Here is a 24,783-nt window from a genome sequence, read left to right on the forward strand (position 1 = left end):
TTAAACCTAGTAACAGCAGCTTAGAGACAAAACAGATGTTAACATCAATGAGACAGGTGAAAGGTATTAACTGAAAAAACAAGCAGTTTACTGGGAATTGCATGATCATTACAATCAATGAGCAACACTCACCCTCAACTGACAATAGACAAATCTTATTTACAGCATAGGTTACTTTAGATGTACAGTAGAATTTAGGTTGATTATATAACATTAGTTACTAAGCAACAACTGAGTTGGACTGTGTTCATCACATGATTGAATCCAGACTGGAAGAAATAAATGCTTATCATATGGATATTTTGATGGATGTGTATTAAGAACTGTACAATAAATACAGGTGAATGCAAGCCAACTCTGCAGATGACTTGACGGCTGAATGTAAATGACAACCTGTGAATATGGGTGATCAGAGTTGCTGCAGAGGGCCTCCTACAGCTCAGGAAGTCAACATCCTTTCATCATTACTTCCACATCAGCAGTGGACAATAAACAAGTCAAACCTCTAACACAGCAGCAGATTATCGCCGCTACAACAGTCTTTTCTCCTGGTGACAGCAGAAACAAGGGAATCAAATCAACAATCTCAGTTGTCATTTAGTAAGAAATTATAACGTCTACAATTAAAATCTTTATTACAGTATACTGTTCAAGTAAAATAAAATGTACAATTCTATAGTTGCAGCATATAAACAAAAAAGAAAAACATGAAAATTCAAAAGTAAAAGTGCACTTGCAGAAGGAGACAAACTAGCACACAATGCCAATATTTTATGAAAACCTTTTTTTTCTTTGACCATCTGTCTCTTGATATCCTATACGATCTCATGTTTGCACAACTCGCCATCTTTTTCCCTAAAGTGTGCTGGCTCACTTGAGCTTAAAAACGCATATGGTTTGTCTGGGAGGACATATGCTCACACTTGAGGAGAAGACATGAGAAATAGGTTTTGCAGGCAGTTTGTTTTGATCTCCTCTTGGCTGGGGTCATTCTGACCTGCTCTCAGTGGTTCAGACAGAAGCAGTGCCATTGACTCAACAGTAGGGTGGGAGAGTTTGGGAGGTTTTTCAGTTATTAACTCACAGCCTCATTCTCCTCCCGCAGCACCACAAACCAATGCTGTCAGTGCTACACGGAAAGAGGAAATCATGTTTCAGTGGAAATTCCCTGTTTGTCTCTGGGGCAACGCAGGGTCTGTTCGAAAAGGAGAAAACATCTGGGGTTGGCTCTGCAAACTTAATGATATTTTGTAGCAGAGCAGAGATGCTTCTGTGTTTGATAAAGAGAAGTGAAAGCTACTTTTTTTAAATCCTGACTTTCATCAAGGCGCACTTAAAGCCTTGCTCGACTAAACAGTGTTGAGCCTCTATGAGGGAACTGAGTGGGCAGTATGAAAGTTTCCCAAACTTGGCACAGAGGCAAAACCGTAACTGTGGTTTCCTGTGACGTCCCTCATACAGTATGTGCAGCATGAATTAAAAGCAAGGTCAAGAAAATGGAGAAAAAACCCAGCAGGAGGAGTCAAAGACATTGTTTGTTTTGCAAAGATTGAAGGGCCTTTCTTAATCTTACACTGTGATAGGACCAAAGACACTGGGACTAAATCTGATCATTCAAATCTACAGACTTTGGGAACTTTGGAGTAAAATAAAGAGAAAAAACTCTTAAAAAAAAAAACTTTTTTGAGCTTTAAACCTGACCCACAGGCTCGTCTGTGTGGATGTAGAGTGTGGTGATTGGACCGTTCCCTTTGACGGTTTAGAGACAGGGTGATTAGGAATAATATAATAAATATAAGATCCACAATATCAAGTATATGACTAAGGCCAACACACACTGTCATAATAGTGCATTTTACTGCGAACCAAAAGTCCAGTGAAAAAAAAAAAGAAAGGACTGGGCTCTAACATTCGGGCCTGTATGTTACTTATGTATGAAGATTTTTAACTACACTTTAACTCACAGATTAGCTGCTTTCATTTGGGTCAGGAAAAGTTACTGAACAAGTGCAGAAACCTTTACAAGGACTTGCATTGTCTCTGGTTTTCAATATATCTACAGTAATTCTAAAGAAATATCTGTGCTTGTTGACTTCAATGGACTTATAAGAGGACACGTTTAGACTGTTTATCACCATCAATGACAGGCTCAATTTATGGAAAATACACTTAACTCAAATAATGGATAATAAAAAGCAAAATATCAACGGACGCCTTTATGAATGTTAAAATTTCAAAGTGCCAACCAAACTAATCATGAATTGTATCCGGATAGGTTGAGCGATGAATATTCGCAAAATAGCTTACCAATAATAATTTATAAACAGTGATGTGCAAATGTAAAAAGCGTGTCGGTATGACTAAAACTAGAATGAAAAAGCACAGAGATAAAACAACAGTAGGGCAGCCCATACACACAACCCTTGACTCGTCCTTGTCTGGTAAGTAACCGAGAAACCATCTTTTAAAGAAGAGGATTCCTCTTCTTTATGATCTCAGAGTGTTCACACTGAGAGCTTCCCCTGCCCAGACGCAGCGACTAAGGAGTTGCAGTGATCTCCATGACCACTCATCCAGGTGATCCAAGGTGTGTGAGACTGCAGAGAGAAGGGTCCCACACACCAAAAAACACCTGGAGCTGAGACGTGGGAAGAGAAAGGAAAAGAGAAGGTGATCACTTTCATCAATACGGAGGCAAATCAGAAACAGATTTCAGGTAAAGTCTGTACTGTTACAGGCTGAGATGATGACATTTCACTGACCTATAGGGGACGTCCTGTCTGTGTGGGCCTGTGGGCTGAGGTGAGGGCAGGGCCCCCGATCCCTAGCAATTACACTGCTGTTTATTCTGTGTGGTGGTGCCTCTAGGCTGTCGCAGCTGCCTCAACGAAGCATCTCCATACTGAATACCTGAACCCATCCTCTCTGGGTCCAGCTCACCTTTGCAACAAAAACATAATGAGAAATGTCAGCGGTGCAGACCTGTATACTTTACTAAAGGCAGACCCACAGAGCTTCATGCACTCAAGCACAGACATTAAAAAAACAAGCAAACGTCTGCGTACCCTTGCAGAAACGCCCAACTCAGACACACCTCTTTAACAAGAATAGAATGTGTACCTGAGTCTATCTTGTTGAGGATGGTGCGAGCGCACTTCAGGAAACCCTCCTCGACATTCTCCCCTGTCAGAGCACTGGTCTCCAGGAACATCAGCTCTACATAGGCAAAAAAAAGAGCATGAATTCAAGTTGGGAGGAAAAAAAAAAGAGTGAAAGAAGGAGAAACAGAAGACAGGATGGGGTAGCATAAATTATAAAGAAAGGGAAGCATACAGTAATAATACAGACAAAAGGAAATAAGAACAATCAGAGATACAACAAATAGTGTAGATTTAACATCAGTTACCGTTCTCCTGAGCAAAGCGCGACGCCTCTAGGAAGGTCACCTCTCTGTCTGCATCCAGGTCTTTCTTATTGCCACACAGGATAATAACAATGTTGGGGCTCGCCAGAGTCCGTGCATCTGTCAGCCAGTTGGTTAGGGCGTTATATGTCTCCCGACTGCAAGACAGGACAGGACAGATGGACACATAGTGGGGCACAGTGGCTAGTTTATGGTTGTTGTTGAAAGATCGACCTCAAACATAATCAAATGATTTTGCATAGAGTGACTGCAAATTTCATCACCTGTCTGTGTCAGCGAGGAGTCAATGTATCCACCTATTCAGACAGCCAACGTAGTATAAACAGAACTATGTGCACATTTTCTGTGTGTGTTTGTTTTGGAGTACGGTATACCTGGGGCATTTAAAGTATGCTGTGTGGTAAATAATGCATTCCTATTTGCATGTATTAAATTAATTATTCATAAATTCTCAAATATGCAACTATCACTTTATTTGCTCAAATACTGACAGCTACCTTTATATAAACGCATATCTAACTTTAGAATGACTAAACCTAATGTTTGCTTGGGGGGTTACACAAAGATGACTAATAAACACTACACTTTGTAACATCACTTTATAGTTACAATGTAATCAGTTAGTCAAAAAAGTGTTAAAGGTTTGCCAGCTAAAACTTTAAATGGAATAAATGTCTTTCACTACTCAGCTCCCTGGTTTAGATTGTTATATAGACCTGCCTGTTGGACAGTGAAGTACTTTCATGGAAACTTCTTTGGGTTAAAGCCACCAGTCACCATGGAGACGGGACCCTGGTGTCCATAGTAACACGAGCCAGTGAGGTGAGCAACAGGGTGTGGGTCAGCAGAATAATGTTAAACAGCTGCTTTCACAAACAACCAAAGAATGACGTCACTCCTCGTCCATATGCTGATCCCCCTCTCTCTCTCTCTCTCTTTCTCTCTCTCTCTTTGAACTACTTTCCTGTCCTTCTTCCTGCTAACCTTTTCACCTGTGAGAAGAGCTAAATGTCTCCATCTCCTACTCACTCTCTTGTTTTCCATCTCCTCGTTCTCATGCTCCCTCCCCCTGCAGTTTCCTCCCCCCACTCTCCCTGTTTATTTCCCCCGCAGGTGACACTTTCTGTGATGGACTTTCTTTCTTGACTTCTGCCAGCCTGCCAGAGGATGCCTCTATATTACAGCTCCTGCCACTCTGCACTCCGCAAGAGCCCATACTTTCTTACAAACACAAACTGTATTACATTCCTGTCTCTCTGCTTTAGTGCATTCACTCCATCTTGATTTCACAACACCTCTATCGCAACCTGAAGCCTATAAAATACAGGCCGAGGGGTGGGTTCCGGTATTCATATCTCACTGGGTCCGAGTACATAGACGCTAAATTGCACAATTTCTAAAAGGTGGAATGGACACACTGTTGTTCTTTTTTCTTTCTTTTTTCTCTTTTATTTACACTGCACAGACTGAAACCAACAATATAGGTGCTCATAAAAATAGACTGAGAGGAAAGTGAAATACTATTTACAGTTAAGCTTCATGGGTCACTAAATTTCAATTTCAACTCCAGCCAGATCCAATTTCAACAGTTCAAAATAAGTTAAAACAATTGCTTTCCATGCCTGGCAGCGTGCTCCTCTGACTATAATGTTTTTTGGTAGTTTTAATGATGATTTTGTCATTTAATTAAGAAAAATTATGAATGTCTAGGAGACATTTTCCCGCAATATCCCAAAATATGGAAAGCATTGTACGCAAATGTTCTTTCTGTTACACAAAAGGCATCGTGTGTAGAAAGGTAAAGGGACAGTGAATGCAACAATCGTTTTACCTGGTAATGTCATAGACAAGGAGCGCTCCAGCAGCTCCTCTGTAGTAGCTGCGTGTAACAGAACTGTGGAGAGAAAGCAGAATCTGGGTTTACAATAAAGCTTTCACAATATCAGCTTTAGTTGGGGAAGGTGAATAAGAAACTGTCCATTGCTTTTAGCTATTATCATCAGTCAGGCATATAATTACTCCAATGGAGCTGCTCATAGCTATGAAACTGCAGCATCTCAACATCTGTGGGTAACTGAAGTTGGCTGTTGCCCGAAGACAGCATGTGTGCTCAGTAATTCATGTCAACCTTGTGTTTCTACAAAGTTTGCCAAACCCATAGCAGGAAATATTGTAGGCCATTACCGGAATCGCTCCTGCCCAGCAGTGTCCCAGATCTGCAGTTTGACCGTCTTTCCACCAACGTTGACCACTCTGGACCCAAACTCCACACCGATGGTGTGGTTGGAGTCCTGTTTAACTGCAAAAGGGACGCAGAGAGAAAAAAGTGAAAAAGGAGCGAACACGAGGTCCCAGTCTGAGAAAAACTCTTGTAGTTCTTGTAGTAATACCAATATGTTTTTTTCTTTCTGGCAAAATTATGTGGTGTTCTTACCCATGATTTCCACTCTGCTCCCAGAATCTTACCTCTAATCTATAATATATTGGGGCGTTGTGCTTGTTTAAAAGACATAAGATGTTATCTTCAAACAGCTCATATCCACATTAGAGACTAGGGGGAGTCTAGATGTGATTAACACTGTCAGCATGCCCTCTCTTTCTCTCTTCAGTGAAAGCACAGGGACCTAACACATCTTTAATCACAGACAAGCATGTGTGTGAGTATGTATGTGTGTGAGTTCTCACATGTTTTTATGTTATTCACAAAAGCAAAACTGAATTAGACCAGTACTAGCAAATATCACACTGCATATTATGATTCCATAGACTAGCTGGGGGTAGAAAATAATTTGTTTAGTTGTATTGACACAGTCAGAGAGGTGTAGATTTAACTAAATTTGAAAAACATTGTTAGCTGGAGTGTTTTATCGGACTGCACTACACAGAAACTGTAAATTTAATGTATTGTTATTTAACAATAATAAAAAATGACAGCTCAGAAGAAGAAAAAAAAAAAAAAGGAGTAGTGTGTATTTTTTAGGTCCCGTTTATCCAAATCCACCTAAGCCAGAGAACAGTCGTATCATGTGTTATATTTGTTTTGCTCAATAATTACCTACTGTGAATGTTAAGAATCTGGACTGACACACAATTCATCCCGTCATTTTAGTTTGATTCCAAATAAAAGTTAATGAATAACTTTCAAGTGGAAACTTGAGCAGAAAGGCAGGCCTGCAATAACTCAACAACAGCACTGCGTCTGTGTAAAAAATACACTTATGTATTCATGCTTCTGCAAACCTGATGGGCTCTAATGAGGGAAAACTTACACTTGTTCTCAATGAATTGGTGGAGGAGACAGGATTTCCCTGTCCCAGCACTGCCGATCACCAGAAACTTAAACAGGAAGTCTGAAAGCAGAGGAGAGGAGGTAGAGATCAATGTAACACCAACGCCAGGGGAGAATCCACAGAGACAATCCTTAGACTTCCTCTTAATCCTACTGAGCTACTACTTTCACAGTATCCAACAACCCCAAATTAGCCCATGTATCACAAAGCCTTGCATATAATCAGTATAACCTGCTACTTATTATTCTAATTTAATATGCTTGTTTGTCTGAGGTGGAAAAGAGGCACTTAATAACACACGTCATCAGAGCAAAGCCAAAGCTTTAGAGTTATTGAACATGGATTAGCTTGACTGCATTGCAGAGATTGAATGACCACAGCCAGCTGGTTGTACAGATGTTGTTGTTGTGGAGAGTGGGCCCTTGCTCTGGAGAGTACAACCCAACCCACACAGATGATCTGAAGCCCAAATGACTCGGGCCCCTGACATGCAAGGCCGTCCACAGCACAGACATCCTTTGTGTGCTGTGATGAAAAGATGGGGGCATTTAAATACGTAGGCTGTGCTGCCAGATCCAAGAGAAATGAAACCATGTCATGGTTGAGGAGATGGAGAGTGAGTGTATGTGTGTGAATCATACTTGAGTCTGTGTTTGTGAGTCAAACATAGAGCAGTAGTAAAAGAAAAACAGGAAATCCGAGAGTGATGGTGTGTTCTTAAGACTGTGAGAGCAAACAATGATTGCTAACGGCAACTTTCCTCCTGATAGTTGGAATTTGAAGACAGTGTGCAATTTTGGCTCAAGCTTAAGCGCTGGCTCTGCAGGCAGAAGTGCTGGCCTGGCAAATGATTAGCGACTACTGTTGAGATTAAGAGCCAGGTGAACATCCTGTGAGTATTCAGCTCCACACAAGGTCAACAAACAGAAAAGAACAGGAGGAGCAGATGTGATTGATCTTTAATTCCTGGGTGACATTTAAACTTATTATGATAGTGCTCTTGGAGCCACCTTCATCGGCCGACACACGCCACCGCCAGCTCGATTTACGTTGCACCTTTGTTTGTTGAAGCGGGTGTTTTCTCAAGCAACACAAGCTAGAGGTCAAATTCATGGTAATAGAACTGCTAAAGCGAATGAGCCTACGAGCGCTAACAGTTTTCATCTGCAACAACAGTCAGCAACAGCAGTCAGCGACAGGGTTACATCTCAACCACACGTTGTCAATGGCCGTGACAGCAGAACTGACAAAATCAAATGCTAACAGCTCCATTTTAAAAGCTTGCCTCAGCTTTTCAACATCCTCCCAAACATTACATATTCCCATGCGAGATCTGCATACAACAATCAAGCTGTCAATATGTCAAAGCAGTGAGGGAGAGGAATGCAGCGCTGCCCTCTCAGGCTATTGTATTCTTTACGCATCAATATTAAATAACCCGAGGGAACGGACTAGCACTGTTATCTGCATTCACTTACACTGTGACAACACTTAACACACTCAGGCCCCAGATCTACCTAATGTTTATGTCAGATGCGTCCTCTGATCTACTAACAAAGAGCACGGGGAATTTGCACTAATGCTTTCCTAATTGCATTTATGTACTTCAAGAATGCAGCACAAGATAAGGAAAATGCGAAAACTGGAGAGATTAGATTGTAGATTGAGATTAGATAGTAATAGAATATGAATCAAAAGCTCATGTGTAACAATGGCTACAGTCCATGCCAAGTGTCGTTGTTTTCTTTTTCTTCCAAGTACAGGATGGACATTTTTTACTATTTGATTACATTTTATAAGTAGGTAATCAAATAAAATATTGATTAAGTAATAATGAAAACTAATGAAATAATGAAAATAAATTGTTTTTTATTGTAATCGTTGAATCTCCAGTATCCATTCAGATATCGCCTACATGGAGGACAATGGACCAAAGGAGGTTAGCTAAGTTATTCATTAACACCAAACAAAAAATAACACCCAAGTGTCTAATATTTTTTACTTTTAGCATCAATCTAATTTATAATTATTCTGAAAAAAATTTAATAAATCACATTGCTATTTAAAAACTAAAATTTTTTAATATCCCATCTTCTATTTTCTTACATAAATCACATTCTGTAACTTCACAAGAGTGCCCTACTGACCAAAGACCAAAGTGAATGAAACATTTTATGATTTTTAATGTGGGACCATTTAACCTGGCCTTGTGTTTTATAGTATTCACAATGCTTTTTGCCTGTTCTACAACTGACCCTCCAGGAGAGGAGACAGCACAGGAGACTGAGACAGAAATCAATAAAAGGCTATTACAGCTACCATTAGTGCTGGCACTTCTACATAAATATTGCCCACTGAGATAAAGTTTCATACAAGGAATAAAGGAGACGTGGTACAAGTAGAAACAGATGGGTGTGTGTGTGTGTGTGTGTGTTAGAGAGAGAGAGAGAGAGAGAGCAATGGGAGAGGATGGTGGTGTGCCATTTCAAAACAACTGGGTCTATGGTGTCAGGCCAATTGTGCTACTATTTATGCAGAATAGTAATAACTCTCTATCTGCAGTACCAGTGGTTGGTTATAATGCCAGCTGCAATCGTGTCTCTTCTGTCAGCATTAACTTGTAATGTAGATTGCCTTAAGTAGAGACAGAAGTTACTCAGATTGAGGGCGACAGCTGCTGCTCTACAGGTAACCGACAGAGGAAACTATCCAACTTCCTCATTATAGGCCTGGCAGCTGATAGCTACCTCTAAGTAAGAAACACACAACACCTATGACTGAATGCAGCCCTCCTGCAGCTTGCAAGGTCACCCAATCTGCTTGAAACCTCAGCTCAGGTTACCTCGGCGTCTGCAAACACACTCTGCATGTATCGACACGCCACTGTAGCTTTTGTGTCTCAAGTTTTTGGGGCCAACTTTTACCTGGAAATCTATCACCATCTGTTTGCTCATGTAGCTGAAGCGTTTAAGGAAGCAGCGCACTCCGCCAGCGCAGGGCAGGGATGTCAATTAATACACACGAAGCTACTTAAACTATACAATAGTACAATTCAATACAAGACACAAACGTTATGGTTATCACTATTTAAAAAAAAAAAACCCCGCTGACATGGTGAGGTGGCAGCTAAAGTACGCTAACTAGCTAACGTTGCTAAGAGCCCCCACCACAGAGCTGTGTGTGTGTGTGTGTGTGTGTGTGTGTGTGTGTAGCAGCTAGCAAACATGAAATTACAGTCTGCCGCTCCGCTCAAACATACCGTATGTCTCAGACATGTTGACCTTCGCTGTATGAAGCTGTTTACTGTTCTCTTGGTGTTGTGTCAGCTGTGTGCTGGCCTGCGTTCACACCTCTTTAGGGGTGTTTATCTACGATGCTAGTAGAGGTTTCCTTGATCCCTTCCTAGCTTCTTTTTTTTTTTTTGCTCCGACCACAACCAAACACGGCAGCTGCGTGCTACGTCATCCGTCGTGTACTGTTGCCTTCAGGTGTCGTTGGCTGTGTGGGAATTTTTCCGGTTAGCGAACATGACCAATCCGACAAAGGGGTCGAAAAATAAGTTGGGTTTGCTTTTGAAGGACAGAAATGTCATTAGTTGTGGTTTGTGCGTGCCTCATATATTGATTGTATGTCCGAAATCCCGTTATTAACCCTCAAGTGCATAGGGAAAATAAATAAGATGGGCTAATTCGTCATTAAATTCGTGCTTGTATTGTTCAGTTTGTCAAAAATGTGTTCCCGTCCAGTTCAAAATAAAGTAGAAGATACCAGAAGACTAGTGTAAGACAGTTTCTATTTTGTTTGGTCGTTAATTCACTTAAAATCGCGACGAAAGTGCTCACTTAGAGAGCTTGAAAGCAGCATTAGTTCATCGGTCTAATTACCAGCATTACTCATTTTCAATCAAAGCATGTTTTATTTAGAAAAATGCTAGTCTAGTCAATATTCTATTATAGTGAAACATAATTTATAATAGTAAAAATAAAAAAAGATTATTGATTATATATTTCTGTTATATATCTCTGTAGGTGCAACAGAAACCCACAAGGTGGCAGGCAAAGATAAAGAGACTTGAGGACTGAATATTCTAGAGACAGCAACTTTTAGTTTAACCTGGTTAGATACCGAAGCCTCAGCATGACATAACATGACATGATATGGCATTTTTGGTTAATTTTGTGTTGTTTTCGCATTATTTCTTTTCTTGTTTAAAATGTTATGTTCAGACATCTGCTATGGAAATTGATGACAACGTTAGGTTTCCCATTCTGCTTCTACAAACTCCTATATCTTGGCACAAAAAACAGTGCACACACTTATGTCAAAATTTGTGGTAAAGGGAGTAACGCATAAATGTGGTGTCTTTGGCAAGCAGACGACTGCTTTCCACTGGAAATAATTGCTTAAAGCAATGTTTTTTGAGGTTTTAGAGGAATGCAAAAGGCCTGTTTTCTTGTTCTTTGCCAATTCATTCATCACCTTTCCATACCTGCATACACACACACTCACACACAGAGCCCAGGGCGTGGAGTGCAGGGCCGCCCAAGGGCAACAGGTGATAAATTACAGAGCCTTCCACTCTGCTTCTATCTCTGCTGGTTCCTCCCTGCCTTTGTTCTGCTTTGGCAGATCCACTCATCCTCCCCAGCCTTGTTAAAAGCTCTTTTCACCAAGATTAAAGACAGAAGGAAACGCAAGGCTCAGCGTCGTGTGGGGGCACGGATGTTTTCCTAAGGTGGGCTACAAGAAAGGCTGGCCTCAAAGGTGTGCAGCAGCCAGAGAGAAAAGAGGGAGGTTTTTGCTTCCGTTTGGTTATCATTCTTACCTTTGAGGATGTCTCAATGCTCACTGTGTCTTTGTCTCTCTTGTCCTCTTTCTTGTCCTCTCGTCCATGGTGGGTGTCGTCAGAGCAGATATTTGTTTGGACTGCAGGCAACCAAGGTGCTTGTGTGCGTCTGTGTAGGGGGGTTGTTTTGACCTTGGACTATCCTGTCGCTAACAGTTCAGACTAACAGAGGCCTGCTGCACTCACATGCTTTTAGAAAGACATGTCAAGCAGAAAATAACTAAGAAGGGAGGAGGTCATAGAAACAGACCCTCTCCTGTACCATCCAGACACTTTCAATCCAAGATCAAAACAGACGTGTTTATGATGAGCGCATTGGGGAAGCCCCCAGCAACATTTGCAGTGTTTACAACAAACAATGAGTCATTTTCCAGGAGGATTTGAGTTAATAATTTCTTGAGACAGGTGAGCTCTGCGGTTGGTTGCCATCACTGTAAATATGAAGGTGTCTGTCACATTATGAGTCATACAGTAAAACAGAGGGATGCCTGACGACCTGCTGTTTTATATACAGACACAAAGGCTTTCTATGAAGTAAGGGCTATTAAGACACACCGTGGTGTAAACATAGCCGAAAGGTGTGAATGCATTAATGAGTTGAAACAAGTACAAGAGTGTGTGTCATTCTGCAAAGGCGTTAAGTGTTTACTCCAGCTGACAGATTTCACCTACAGAGGCGCTGTGGCTGCAGCAGCTGAAAGTCTGAAAAATCACAAATCTGTTACCCAACTGTCAAAAACTGAATGAGGCTCTCAGACAGATGATTACGTGTGTTGGAGTGCAGAACGAACAGTACAGCTCTGATTCAGACTGAGGGGGTGTATTTATGTGCATACCTACTCTGCACAGTGGTCCTTGTGCAACTGTTTGTTTGCGCGCCAGGGTATCCACGTCAGTACTACAGCACTGTGCACTGCCTAAATCAGTAAACCACTAGTAGGTCGCCATACACTAGAGCAGAAACCCCAGACTATTTGAATTACTGTGTGTAAAGGGAGCCACATGTTGACAAAGGGGGACTGCAGTCTTTGAAAGGGAAGAAGAGGGTTACAAGTAAAAGAGAAAGGTCTGGCATATCAAGTTCCTTTTAACTTTCATAGTCTCTTTCATATTTCCTGGTGACTGTGGATACCCTACAGCTTACACTGTATCCATGGAAATAAGACCATAATGGGATGGCTATCTCATGATGCCCACATCACACTGGCAATGTACAGATGAATGACAAATTAGAGGAAAAAACTGAAGGATTAAGAAACATTACAAAGGCAGGTGCTTTCATTTAGGACATGAGGAGTCATTGAACTGTTTGATGAGAATGAAAATGATGTGAACACCTGTAGGAAAATGAAGAGGTTTCCAAAGGCTAGAAGGTTTGTGTTGGTTATTTCTTTAAATTGTATTCTATTTTCATCCATCCATTCATATCTGCTTATCCTTGTGGGTGCGGCTGGGAGGGAGTCAATCCCAGCAAGAAGGGTCTATTTGCAGTCTTACACGCCAACTTCACTAGGTGACAGACCCCTGAGATAACTTCCTGGGTTAACATATTTATTTTAAAACCAAACCATGAGGTTTGTGTGCCTAAACCTAACCAATCTGTGACCGTCTCGAAGGTGTGTCAGTACTGTGGACCCATGGATAGAGTTGACCTCAGCTGCCATTGCATTATTTATTTTATTTAACCTATTTTTTGTCAGATTAACTATTTATAGTTTTCTATACAGATTAAACACCCCAATGTTTTCCTATGTGTTCATAAAAGATTTTAAAACATTTTGCTATATCCAACATTTACCTCAAAAAGACCTCTTCTCAGAGTTGAGTCTTGGTTTAGTGTGGAAGCCTAGCATGTGTTTGCAGACGTCTACCTTTCCTGCATAACAAGTCGTTTTGACGTGAAGGTTACATGCTGAAAAGCGGCTTCCTTTACGGTCACAGCAGATAGGGTTGTTGTGGAGAGATGATCTAAAATAGAACAAAGTCACCACAACCTACCCAGAGACCGACAGACCTGTTGATAGATAGATAGATAGATAGATAGATAGATAGATAGATAGATAGATAGATAGATAGATAGATAGATAGATAGATAGATAGATACTTTATTTATCCTGAGGGAAATTCAAGTATCCTGTAGCATACAAGATACAAAGCATACATTAAACATACATTAAACTAAAATTAAAAACCCTAACTGTAAGAATAGAATTAAAAAATAAAATAAAAGATAAAATATGAAGTATTATATATAATATAAAAAATATAAAATTAACAGTAGCTTACAGTAAACAGTGCAAATACAGGTATATTGGTTTCCACTTAGCAGAGAAGGACGTTCATTTTGCTTTTCCTGACTACAAGAGTCATTTTTTCTGATTGATTAATGTAACTTAAATACTGAACACAACCACAGAACTGAAGATTCAGAGATTCATTCAGCCTAATTTTCAATCCGCTTATTGTAAGTTCACTCTGTAGGTGGCCACAAAGAGTTATTGAGACCAAGTTTCAAAGGAACAGAAGAATGTCAATGAGTTCAAGGGTCCAAGCAAACCCAAAACAGCAACAACCCAGGCATCTCATAACAGTTGTATAAGGCAAGGAGAGACTAAAGGGTTAAAATGTAATGGATCAAAGCCTGCAAGCTAGATCAGGCAGGCCAGTTGTACTGCTACATTCACGCATTGGACACTTGCTGCAACATTTATTCAACACACCCTTTGTAATAAGGCAGATCTTTTAAGTTGTCAAAGCTGCCCACTTTTTTGATCACAAATACATAGTCTCATCATGTCCCTTCGGAGGTTTTTCTGTTTCAGCTTGTGTCTGCGGTGACTCACTGCAGAAATGTTAAGGATCACTAATTCACATCAACAAGCTCAGTTTTGGCTACCTGGACTATGAGCAGATCTCTTGGCACTGTTCAGTTGGTGTTTATGCGCTTGGCAATATCACTAATTACCTCCACTCTCTGAATCTCCTCTGAGCTTGTTGTAGTCTTGAAAGAAGTAACAAGGTCAGAGCCTAGATGCCAAGTATCAGTATGTGCATATTTGATATTCTCCGATCCATTCCACATGACTGGGCTGACTTAATTTATAACCATATTTACTTTGCCTTTCTGGCGAAGCTGAAGTGATAAAACTTCCACTACTTTATTTAAAAAGTGCAAAGGAATATACCAGGAAATTAAATCATTAAGAGCATTTTACAATAATGCTCAAAGGAATTCTAGCATAATTGCATTTCTGAAACACACCCAGTTGCCACCTCATCTAACTGAAATGAATGCGGTCAAATACATCGGCCCTGCAATGAATCCTACCTTCAGTATAATGTTCTGTTTTTTTGTTGAAACTGTTTAAAAGAGGTGTTGATTTAACTTTATAGTCTTTTTTGAGACTGTAATTTGTGGTGCTCTTGAACTGTATTGTTTTATACTGAAAGGTGTTTCAAATATTGTGTCCACCCTATTTTATTTTATCAAGGTTAGACTAAATGCATGTATGTTTATGAGGTTCTTCAACAAATAGTGTTTTCAGTGAGGAAGGGGTGTGTTCAGGGGGGGATCAGAGGTTAAGAGTGTGGACTGAACCGGCTGTGTTAGTGGAAGAATCTTCCTGACCTCTGCGGTGAGCAGATCCCTATCTAAACCCCCGCAGCCTCTTCCATACATCTTTTACTATCTGCACACAAACTCACCTCTCTTCACCTCTACGCCACCAATTCTTCTCTCCTTCCGCTTTTCACACTGTCAGACCACAGCCTGGAGGAGAAAAGGAGGGCAGCCAAATGCTGTTTGTGGTCAGGTGTTTTGGAAGAAGCTTTCACACTCTGTTTTTGGACTGCAACAATTTTTCTTTTCTTCTTTTTTTTTAATTTGGAAGTAAAATGTGTTAAAGAAACTTCAAACTAGACTAATCCAAAACAATATGACCTTTTCACAGAACACATTCTGACATGTCAAAGTAGCAAAAGCACAGGTGTAAATAATAAAATGATTGACGGCTGAATTCCATTTAGTTGCTTCGGTTTCAGGGTCCTGGTATTGTGGATGCTTCTTCTTTATCACACTGTCGTGGCTTACTGGGACACCTGAATAGAACAGAGCCATTGCTAATGTTGTTAGTAACACCTGTGCTTTTCTTGTTATTATAAGTCAAAATATATGCTGTTAAAAAGGCCTACATTTTGAAAAATAATCCTTAATCTTGTGAAACCAGACAGTAATGTTCTGTTAATATGTGTCAAGTTTTTTATTTGTTCCATAACCTTTATTGATGAATCGGTTCACCATCGCTCGTGCTAAAATTTACAAGCTATTCATTCTATATCTGGAGAAAGGTTGTGTCAAAGAAAGACCTGAAAGTTAAAACCATTGGAGACTTCAGCTGGGGGCGAGAGAATTATTTGCTGGGGGAGGGAGAGGGAACAATAAGGGAATGTGGCATACATCCTGAAAGAAGACAATGCAACATTGTCTTACTCAGCATGTTGCTGCTATAGGTCCCTGTTGTTTACCTCAAATTTCGTCCAACACCAAATTGTTATTCTCACATGCTGCATCAGTTCGTTGGTGTAAAAGCTTGGAATCATCAGCCAAAGGTTATTGCTGAAATCATAAAGGGAAAAAAGCATTACCACATAATATTTCAATCAGCAACATGCCCTGATGTGTTCCTGCCATCTTCTTGGCCCCATTAAGATAATTAATCACAGTCTTTTGCCTCATGTTATGACACATATTGACATATGGAAGGTCTTATCGTCTGCTCCCACTGCCTGCTGGATGCAACTTGTAAAGGAATCTTTGCATGATGTCATTCTCAATGTGTGGAATTCATATACATATCTGCTGTGAAGATCATCTCGCAGGTCCCCCGGGGTAAAGAGTGAAATGGTAGCCAGAGATTGCACCTCTTCTGCAGCTGACTGTCAGCACTTGTTTCTCTTTTCAAGCTCCAGTGCTGCAAATAAGAAGAACTCATATTTCTTCATTCCGGGGTATTGTGCAAATGTGATTGTCAGGGCATCTTTCAACACATGCCTAAATGAAAAGACCCCTCCAGAAAACATCAAGTGCCAGCCTGCACTTACACAAAGGCTGAAGAAAAGGCTCTTTCCTTTACATTGTATCCCTGTGTGTGTGTGCAGAGAAGGGAGGAAATCCCTACTGCCCACAAAGCCCCATTACCTACTATCTTCCCTTAATACATATATAGAGTATCTATGTAGAACAAACTTAAAAACATCACAGCCTAATTATTACTTACTCAATCTGTGCCTTTGATGTTATCTTTTCCTTCCCTGAATTGTTTCTTTGCCACTAACTCTCCTATCTCCGAGGTTATCTCTCACGTTCTCAAAGTGGGCTCATATACCACCCTCAGGCACAAACATATGCCAAACCTTTTCTCATCTCTCCCGTCCTCTCAAACCTGTCCAAAAGCCTGAGAATTTATCCTCTCCATAATCCCATAATTATTTGATTCTCTCAGCTTGCATTGCCAATTTTAGTCTATGGATAGTCTTAGTCTTACAATAATTATGTAGTGAATTCTTGTTGCTATCATGTTGCTAAAACAGACCCCAAACTGAAGCAAGACAACAGGCACAATCTAGGTCAACTCTGTAATGAAATCCAAAAGTGTATGCGAACAGGAGTCCACCTCCAAGTTGTGTGCTTTTGCAAGTTCATGCATGCCCTTGGCCGGCCTTGCAGCAAAGTGTCAGTGAGAGAAAACAGTCGCCCCTGAAGGATGACATCAGGGGCCATGATGGATGACATCACTGACCACAACACCCTTCAGTCCACAAATCAAAGAGATGTCAGTGCACATCCTCTTTGTGTCTTAAGAAGTTGGAATAATTGTGTTGGAATTACTCATAGAAGTATTCTTGATCCAATTTCTGACTCTCTTCTTCATTGTAATTCTAAACCAGTGAACAAATACTATGGTTAACACATCAGACATACAGCTGTGTGGTTTTGTAATGGCTCTAAATAATGAAATTCAACACACAACTAAACATGCAACAAGTTTAATCCATTTAACATGTAATTAGTGCTGAAACCATAATAGTCAATTAATTAACAAAAATACCAATTCAATGCTGTTTCTAGCTTTTTTAAATGTAATTAGCTACTTTCAACTGTTTCCTTGTAAATTTAACATTTTGGGGGTTTTTGGCTCATTGTTCAGACAAAAACACAATTTAAAGACATCTTGGCTTCTGGAACAATTTAATGGATATTCTGCACTATTTTTTATTTTTACATTTTATACAACAATAAATATATTTTAAAAGTACAGACTTTGTAACATTAATGTAAGCCCTATACATGTATGTGTTAACCTAAAAGAGGTGTTGTCAAAAGCCTGAACCTGCTAATGTGTCCTAATTCCACATCACAAAATCCCCTCTCTATTTGTAACAGGAGAGAGGGCCATTGACCTCAGTTAGGTGGGTTAATCTATTTGGCTAATGGGGACACTCTAAGGCCCAGGTGTGCAACACCTGTGCTTTGGTCAGACCGCTCGTGCAGGTGAATGTGGCTCACCCTCATCCTCTCCTCACCGCTCTGCCTTAAGCTCCTCTAATTGCGTTCTCATCCCACATCCCCTCGAAAAGCTCCAAACACAATCTCAGCCCCGCCTCATGCTGTCGTTCTCTTTATCAGTCGCTTTACCTTTCTTCTCACGCAGAAGAATGTGTACAGTCTATATGACAGAATGTATGATATTCTTACCAGTAGACCGATCAGATAAATAAATGTCGAAGTACATTGAAGTGTGCTCACTGGGAGGAAACACATGGACTGTATTTTACAGAGCAGTAGAATATTACAGCACAGTCTGGGGAGGTTTTCACACTTTGTGGCAGCAGAAATGTGTGACGAGATGCTGTTAAGTATGTGACACTGTAGTGAATGGAGGTGTGAGATGATGAGTAATCTATGTACACATTAAGTTCTTCTGTATGCTTTAAAACTGCAAAATTTCTGGCTACTTAAGGACAATGGAAACTATTTGTGAACACAACACATATTATCAACCTTTAAGATATTGGCCACAATTGTTTGCAAAACTGGCTATTTACACATATAGGAGATAAAGAAAAACATTAGTGTCAATTTCAGTGTTTAGTTTAGTTTTTAGAGATATCTGCTGAATATGAGAGAGTTGTGATAATACCATGTGGGTTCACCCACATAGTCCAAAGATTGATTGGTAATATAAAAATATTGATTTTAGCTGTTTTAACTCTATCTAGACCGTAAAATCCCTTGGTTGAGAGTTAATTTGATCAACATATGACTTGAAAATGATTACATCAGTAATAAATCAATGATAAAATGTAAATCAGTGCATTGAGGCTAAAGTTGTAGTTACATGGTTGCGACTTCTGTAGATTTTAGTTTTAGCCTCAATGTGTTTTGTAACAGTGAATTATGTTTCTGACTGAGACATAAGAAGGTCTAAACAGTCTAAACAAAATGATATAATAGCATGGATCACTTCTCCAAGGTCAGCTAAGGATAACACCCCCTCTTTGTGGTGAGGTGGTGATGATAAGTCCAGCTGCAGCTCTGTCTTTATGTCCTCTCACTTCCAGCCGCTGTTCACCTCAAATGACGGGGTCTGCGCAAACAAAACTGTCTCTCATCTCCCGCAGGAGTGTGCCTCTGCGTGTTTGCCGAACCTCCTCTCTTTAACCACCTTTTCATCGTCTCTCTCTCTCACTCTCTTGGCCTAAGGTCCCCACTCCAAACATTAGCCACAGACTTGTCATCTTGGCTTAATTAAAAGGCTAAACTTGGCTAAACTCCCCCCTCTGTCTTTAGCCTCCCTGACACCATATTCCTCATTTCAAAAAGACTTGTTTCCTTGAAGGGTCAGGGCTGACTTGACCGCCTCAAAGGACTTGCAGTTAATGAAGTTAAACCTGGGTCCAACATTAGGCCTTTTAGAAGCCTAGTGTTAGATTAGCTGGCCACGCTGCTCTGGGTAGCTCGCCTCCAGGGGCCTTAATGGTGGCTGAACAGGACACAATGGAGCACGGGGATTATCTTTTGTGGAAGTGACAAGTTTTGAGGCTGAGTAGGGGGTCAGGAGTCCTTTCGAGCAAGCATGGGAAAGTGGCAATTTAGCCGATCCCTTCTTTAGTTACTATGACAACAATGTCAATGCCACACACACACACACACACACACACACATATACACGAGTGTAAACATGCATCACCTTATAGTCTACCTACTAATTTCATCCAATTTTCTCACAGAGTTTCACATGCTTAATTTTTAATTAACCTGCTCATCACTTGAGTCAAAAGCAGACCTTAAGTCTCCCCCTCCTCCCTCCCACTCCACCTTCTTCAGTCGCCCCTCAAGGCAGAAACAAATAACCTCCACTGGGATTTCTCAGCAGGGGGCTTCAGCCGTGCAGAGCTCCAGATCACGTTCCCGCGTCCAGCAGCTGAAGAGATGAGAGTCTTTTGTTGTTTCTCTGCTTTAAGTGTGACTTTACCTTTTACAGTAAACAATACGAGAACATATGGGCAACATGTGGAGCGTATCTCACAGGACGCCTGCTTCCTTCACCTCACGTGAGAAAGTTTTCAAGTGAAAGCCATGTAAATGTGGTATTGATTAGATGCCAAGCTAAATATTGCTCAGATGTTGTCATTGCAGTGGAAACTGTGTAAACCTTTCTCTTTGATCACCACATATGTAACTAATAGCAACAGGGAACACAGCACATGAAGCTAATACGTCTTCAGACAATGGAACAAAGTCGCTCAGGTGGAAAATGTCAGATCTGGGTGGAGATTTGAGGTGAAATTTAACTGTCAAGGATAAAAAATTAAATAAAGTCTTAGGAAAGTCAGGTGGAGACAGCATCTTTTTTGGTATGTTGATGAATGGATGAGGGAGGAGGCTTATTTTGGGTTTATTTTCCTGTAGCCATGCTGAATCAGCTCCCTCTCTTCTTGACTCAGAGCTGCGAGTGGCTGCCAGCCAGGACAGGCAACCCCTGTGACCTAACTTCCTTTACCTTTCTAGACACACGCTGACTCACACACAGACACGTACACACACTTCTTTCTAGACATCCATACACACTAAAGGCTTGGGTTGGTTATTGCATGTGCACACGGGTATGTGTGTGTGTGTGTGTGTGTGTGTGTGTGTGTGTGAAGCTCTTTCATTTCCTCCGTAATCTCTTAATCATAGAGCCCTCCTGGGGGCTGCAGCCTCTGTTTAAACAGCAATCACTTTCCATGATGTCACTTCCCCTCTCAGAATCCCCTCATACACACACACACACACACACACACACACACACACACACACACACACACACACACACACACACACACACACACACACACACACACACACACACACACCTCATACATAGTTTTCGCCTATAGTCTTCTTGAAAACGCTCCATTCTCTTTCTTGTCATTAGTGTGTTGTGATGATTGAATCCACTTTATTGATAACATCTGAGCAATAATATTACAAGATGGCATTTCAGTGTGAAAGAGTAAAGGGAATGGAAAAATACGTTCAGTTCAGTTCCACAAAAACAACACCACAAACGTGACTTGGGAAAGCTGCCAAGAGTCTCACTTTACATATTGCTATTTTTAAGTGTTTGTTGTTGTGGGTGTCAACAGAAAGGAGAATGATTAGGAAAACACAGGAAGTTTATGCTGGGCTTCCTCAGATTGTGTTAGTCTCTGAGGGTTTATGTTGACTCAACTAAACTGGACAATTGGTTGTAAGAACTAAAAATAGCAAAATAGATGGCAAAATAGATGGCCGAAGGAGTCATGCAAAAAGTCAGACACCAGTTCAGTAAAGGACCAGTGTGTAGGATTTAGCGGCATCTTGCGGATCGCACCTAACTAAACACTGCTCGCGCCTGTATTTGACGACCAGGGAATGAATGGGCTGTAAAGTGTGTACTGTGTACAGCCAGTGCTGTGTCTGTCTGTTCTGGCCTACTGTAGAAACAAGGCAGTTCCACAAGACAGACTCCATGAAGGGCAACCCGCGGCGTCTGTTGATAAAAACAACTCATTCTAAGGTAACATAAACATAATAATTCCTATATTCAGCTGATCATACACCAATTAAACATAGGAACATCACTCACTCTGGGACATCTGTTTGACTTTATTGGTTTATTGCAATCTTTTTCTTGGTATCAACAACGTGGATACTTTCATGGAAACATTACATCATCCACAAAGCATTGTAAAAAAATATAGAGCTGTATATTTTCTGATCCATTAACACAATACACAACTCTCTCTCTAACCTGCAGAACTAGAGGAGTGGAGCTTCACTGCCACAAATAATCTGTTTGTGTGTGTGTGTGTGTGTGTGTGTGTGTGTGTGTGTGTGTGTGTGTGTATGTGTGTGTGTGTGTTAAAGGAAAAACAAATCTATCACCACATATGGATTTTGAATGAGGGAATGCATTTTGCAATAATAAGTATGTTTATAGATATACTTAGTGTGTAGTTAAGAGAGCATGTGCACACACACCTTCATAGAAAAACAGCATCTGAAGTTTCATCAACTGCTGGAGGGCAGAAAGTAGACTGCCATAAAGATACAATAGTGCACCTAAACATGCAACAGTAACTTAGTGTGTTTTTAAAAGGTAATATGTTGGCAAAACCCCACCCAAAGCTTCGTGTCTGTGAGCTTAACATCAGTGGGCCGTCAGTATTCTTATTCTGTACTGTATGCCAAAAACAAGGCTGACCTTCACTCAGGTTGTAGCTTTATTGTAGCTGCTGCTAACAGTTTTAATGTTTTAAATCAACATCGCTGAGGTCTGCAAGACCTAATGAAAACCAACGCAATGATGTAGAATGTACTGAAAGCAACACAGAGCTGAATAGTGTTTAAATGACAATACATCTTTTCACATTACACATTTATGAAAGTCATTTATATTTTTCAATGAACTTTAAATACACATAGTTGAGTTTTAAGTTAGTTAACTAAGTATGTCTTTGGCAATATGTACAATATTGTTTTTGGATCAGCACTGGAATGTAAACATGCACAGTTACAGTTTAAACATACAGTGGGCAGAAAACCATCTCACCACATTTCCCAATCTTAGTCAGAATTAGTATCTCATAGTATTACTTGAATAAGGATGAAAAAACCTGTCTGGTTTACCGTTGATGTATTTATTAACTACTTTTTTTAGCCATCCTATAGTATTAAAACTGTAGAAATATGCCACACTTTGATTAAAATCTCAAAAAATTACCCTCTATCTATTATATATCCTCAATAGTTTTTAAAGTTTAGCCATAAAGTATTTAATAATACCATGAAGAAAAGAAAAAAAGCACATTTTATTCTTGCATGCGTGGATTTGAGTATTACATGTGTTTGGGATATATAAAGCTTACGTTTTTGCCTCCAGCTTGAGTCTATTTGTGTTTTTTAGAAATATTTCATAGGTGGCCTCTTATCATCTCAGTCAGCTGTCTGAAGCTGTTATTATCACAGATTTTCCAGTGAAGCCCAGGTATTGCCTGCCAGCCGGGCTTGTTATCCCCCACTGGACAGAATCAAGGCCATCATTTCTAAAATACACAGCAATTTGCCAGTGAAATAACCAGCTTCTACTAGCCATTCAAATAAATCACTTTAAGCTTCTTTGACACGGCACTGGCTAGACAGTCCCTAATAAATGCCTCAAGTTACACACTCAGCAAGGGATCTAGGTTGCCACACACATATACAGACATCAGACACATTCATACACATCAACAGAGACAAGTACACACACAATCTTCCCCCATCATCCTGTACGGCGTCTCTCTTGATCCCTTCAGCCTAAGCCAGTCTGCTCTGCCTCCCTCTCAACCCAAACAAGCTCACGTTTGGAGAAGAAATTGGTCCAATAAATCAAAACTGTAACCAACACCAGCACCACGCCTGAGTTTCTCTGTCCCGCTGACCTCAGGAGCCCCATTAACCAGCTGTAGAGGGGTTCAGTCAGGAAACGGGGCAGCCTGAACTCCTTCCTCTCTTCCCTGCCTGGATCAGCACAGCACACGGCACAGCACGTTTCCCACACACTGTCGGGGTTCACCTCTGACTTCTGACCCCTACGGAGGAGGGGGGGGTTTGGATTGGGCTGGGGGCGGGACCACCCAGCCAGGCTCTTAGGGGGCCCCCTGGGGATGGGACGGCTGAGGGGTGTGGGGCTAAGACTTCAGGGGAGAGCATTATAGTGGGTTAGGGACAGGGAAGAAGATCAGAGACGTGTATTTGGTGAGGATGGGAGAAAACAGTGAAGGAGGGGTTAAAGGGGTTTTAAACTTTGCGAATGGGTGTCGGGGTCACAAAGTGCTTCACTTAATGACCAGAGGACAGACAGAGAAACAGTAAACACTCACATATGGGAAAATGCTCGTCCTTAAGCTTGTATCTCTCTTGCCACACCTGAGGTTGGGGTCTCTAGTTGATTTGGGTGATTTTGCCACTCAACCTCACTGATTGAAGTCAGTTACAGTTGGTGCTAGAGGGTGAAGTGATAACATTACTGCAGGAGTGAGTGGGACTGATGGAGTGAAGATAGACTGATTCTGTCCCTGGGTTGTAAATCTCTCTTTATCACCTTCCAAATAATAGTCTCAGGGCATTCCCTTGGGCAGGAAGGCGCCCCAATAAAGCTGCCAGATTGTGCCGACACTTCATCAAACTGTGAAGCCCCACTGGTGTTACTGAACAGATACTGTAGATGCAGTCATTCAGATGTTGCAGTTGTGTTATTTACATTATTGTTTATTATATTATTGTGTTGACATTTCGTGAGCAGTTTTTCTTGGCATCTGAGATTTGAGAGATGGCAACTATTTCACGCACGAAACCTCAAATCTGACCATGTCTTCTTTTTATATATGTCTCAATTTATCATCAGGACTTTGTTTTCCCGTTTAACTATAGGCAGCGAGAAAAACAACAACGATAACAATAACTCATATATATATAATTCTTTTAAATGATGATGATATAAACATATGGTATATAATTTGGCAGCAGTGGACTGGGCCAAAGCATTCAAACACCACCACGAACACTTCTTGGCACTTACAGGATAAGGCTGGTGTTATTCTACATTTTTCTTATCGTCAACAAAGTGTGTCTGTCTCTCAATACTTTATGACTT

General features: G+C 40.7%; 1 protein-coding gene across 1 annotated transcript; it reads right to left on the reverse strand.

The window, feature by feature from the left end:
* Positions 1-66: 66 nt before the first annotated feature.
* On the reverse strand, positions 67-10,161 carry rab4b (RAB4B, member RAS oncogene family). Its single transcript, XM_051397068.1, has 8 exons — positions 9,974-10,161; positions 6,694-6,774; positions 5,609-5,723; positions 5,256-5,318; positions 3,407-3,561; positions 3,121-3,216; positions 2,763-2,940; positions 67-2,638 (listed from the first exon to the last, which is right to left on the reverse strand). The coding sequence occupies exons 1-7, from the start codon at positions 9,987-9,989 to the stop codon at positions 2,825-2,827; spliced, it is 642 nt and encodes a 213-aa protein (XP_051253028.1). The 5' UTR covers positions 9,990-10,161; the 3' UTR covers positions 67-2,638; positions 2,763-2,824.
* Between the last annotated feature and the right edge of the window lie 14,622 nt (positions 10,162-24,783).

This window comes from Dicentrarchus labrax, unplaced genomic scaffold, assembly GCF_905237075.1.
Source record: "Dicentrarchus labrax unplaced genomic scaffold, dlabrax2021, whole genome shotgun sequence".
Taxonomy (NCBI): Eukaryota; Metazoa; Chordata; class Actinopteri; family Moronidae; genus Dicentrarchus; species Dicentrarchus labrax.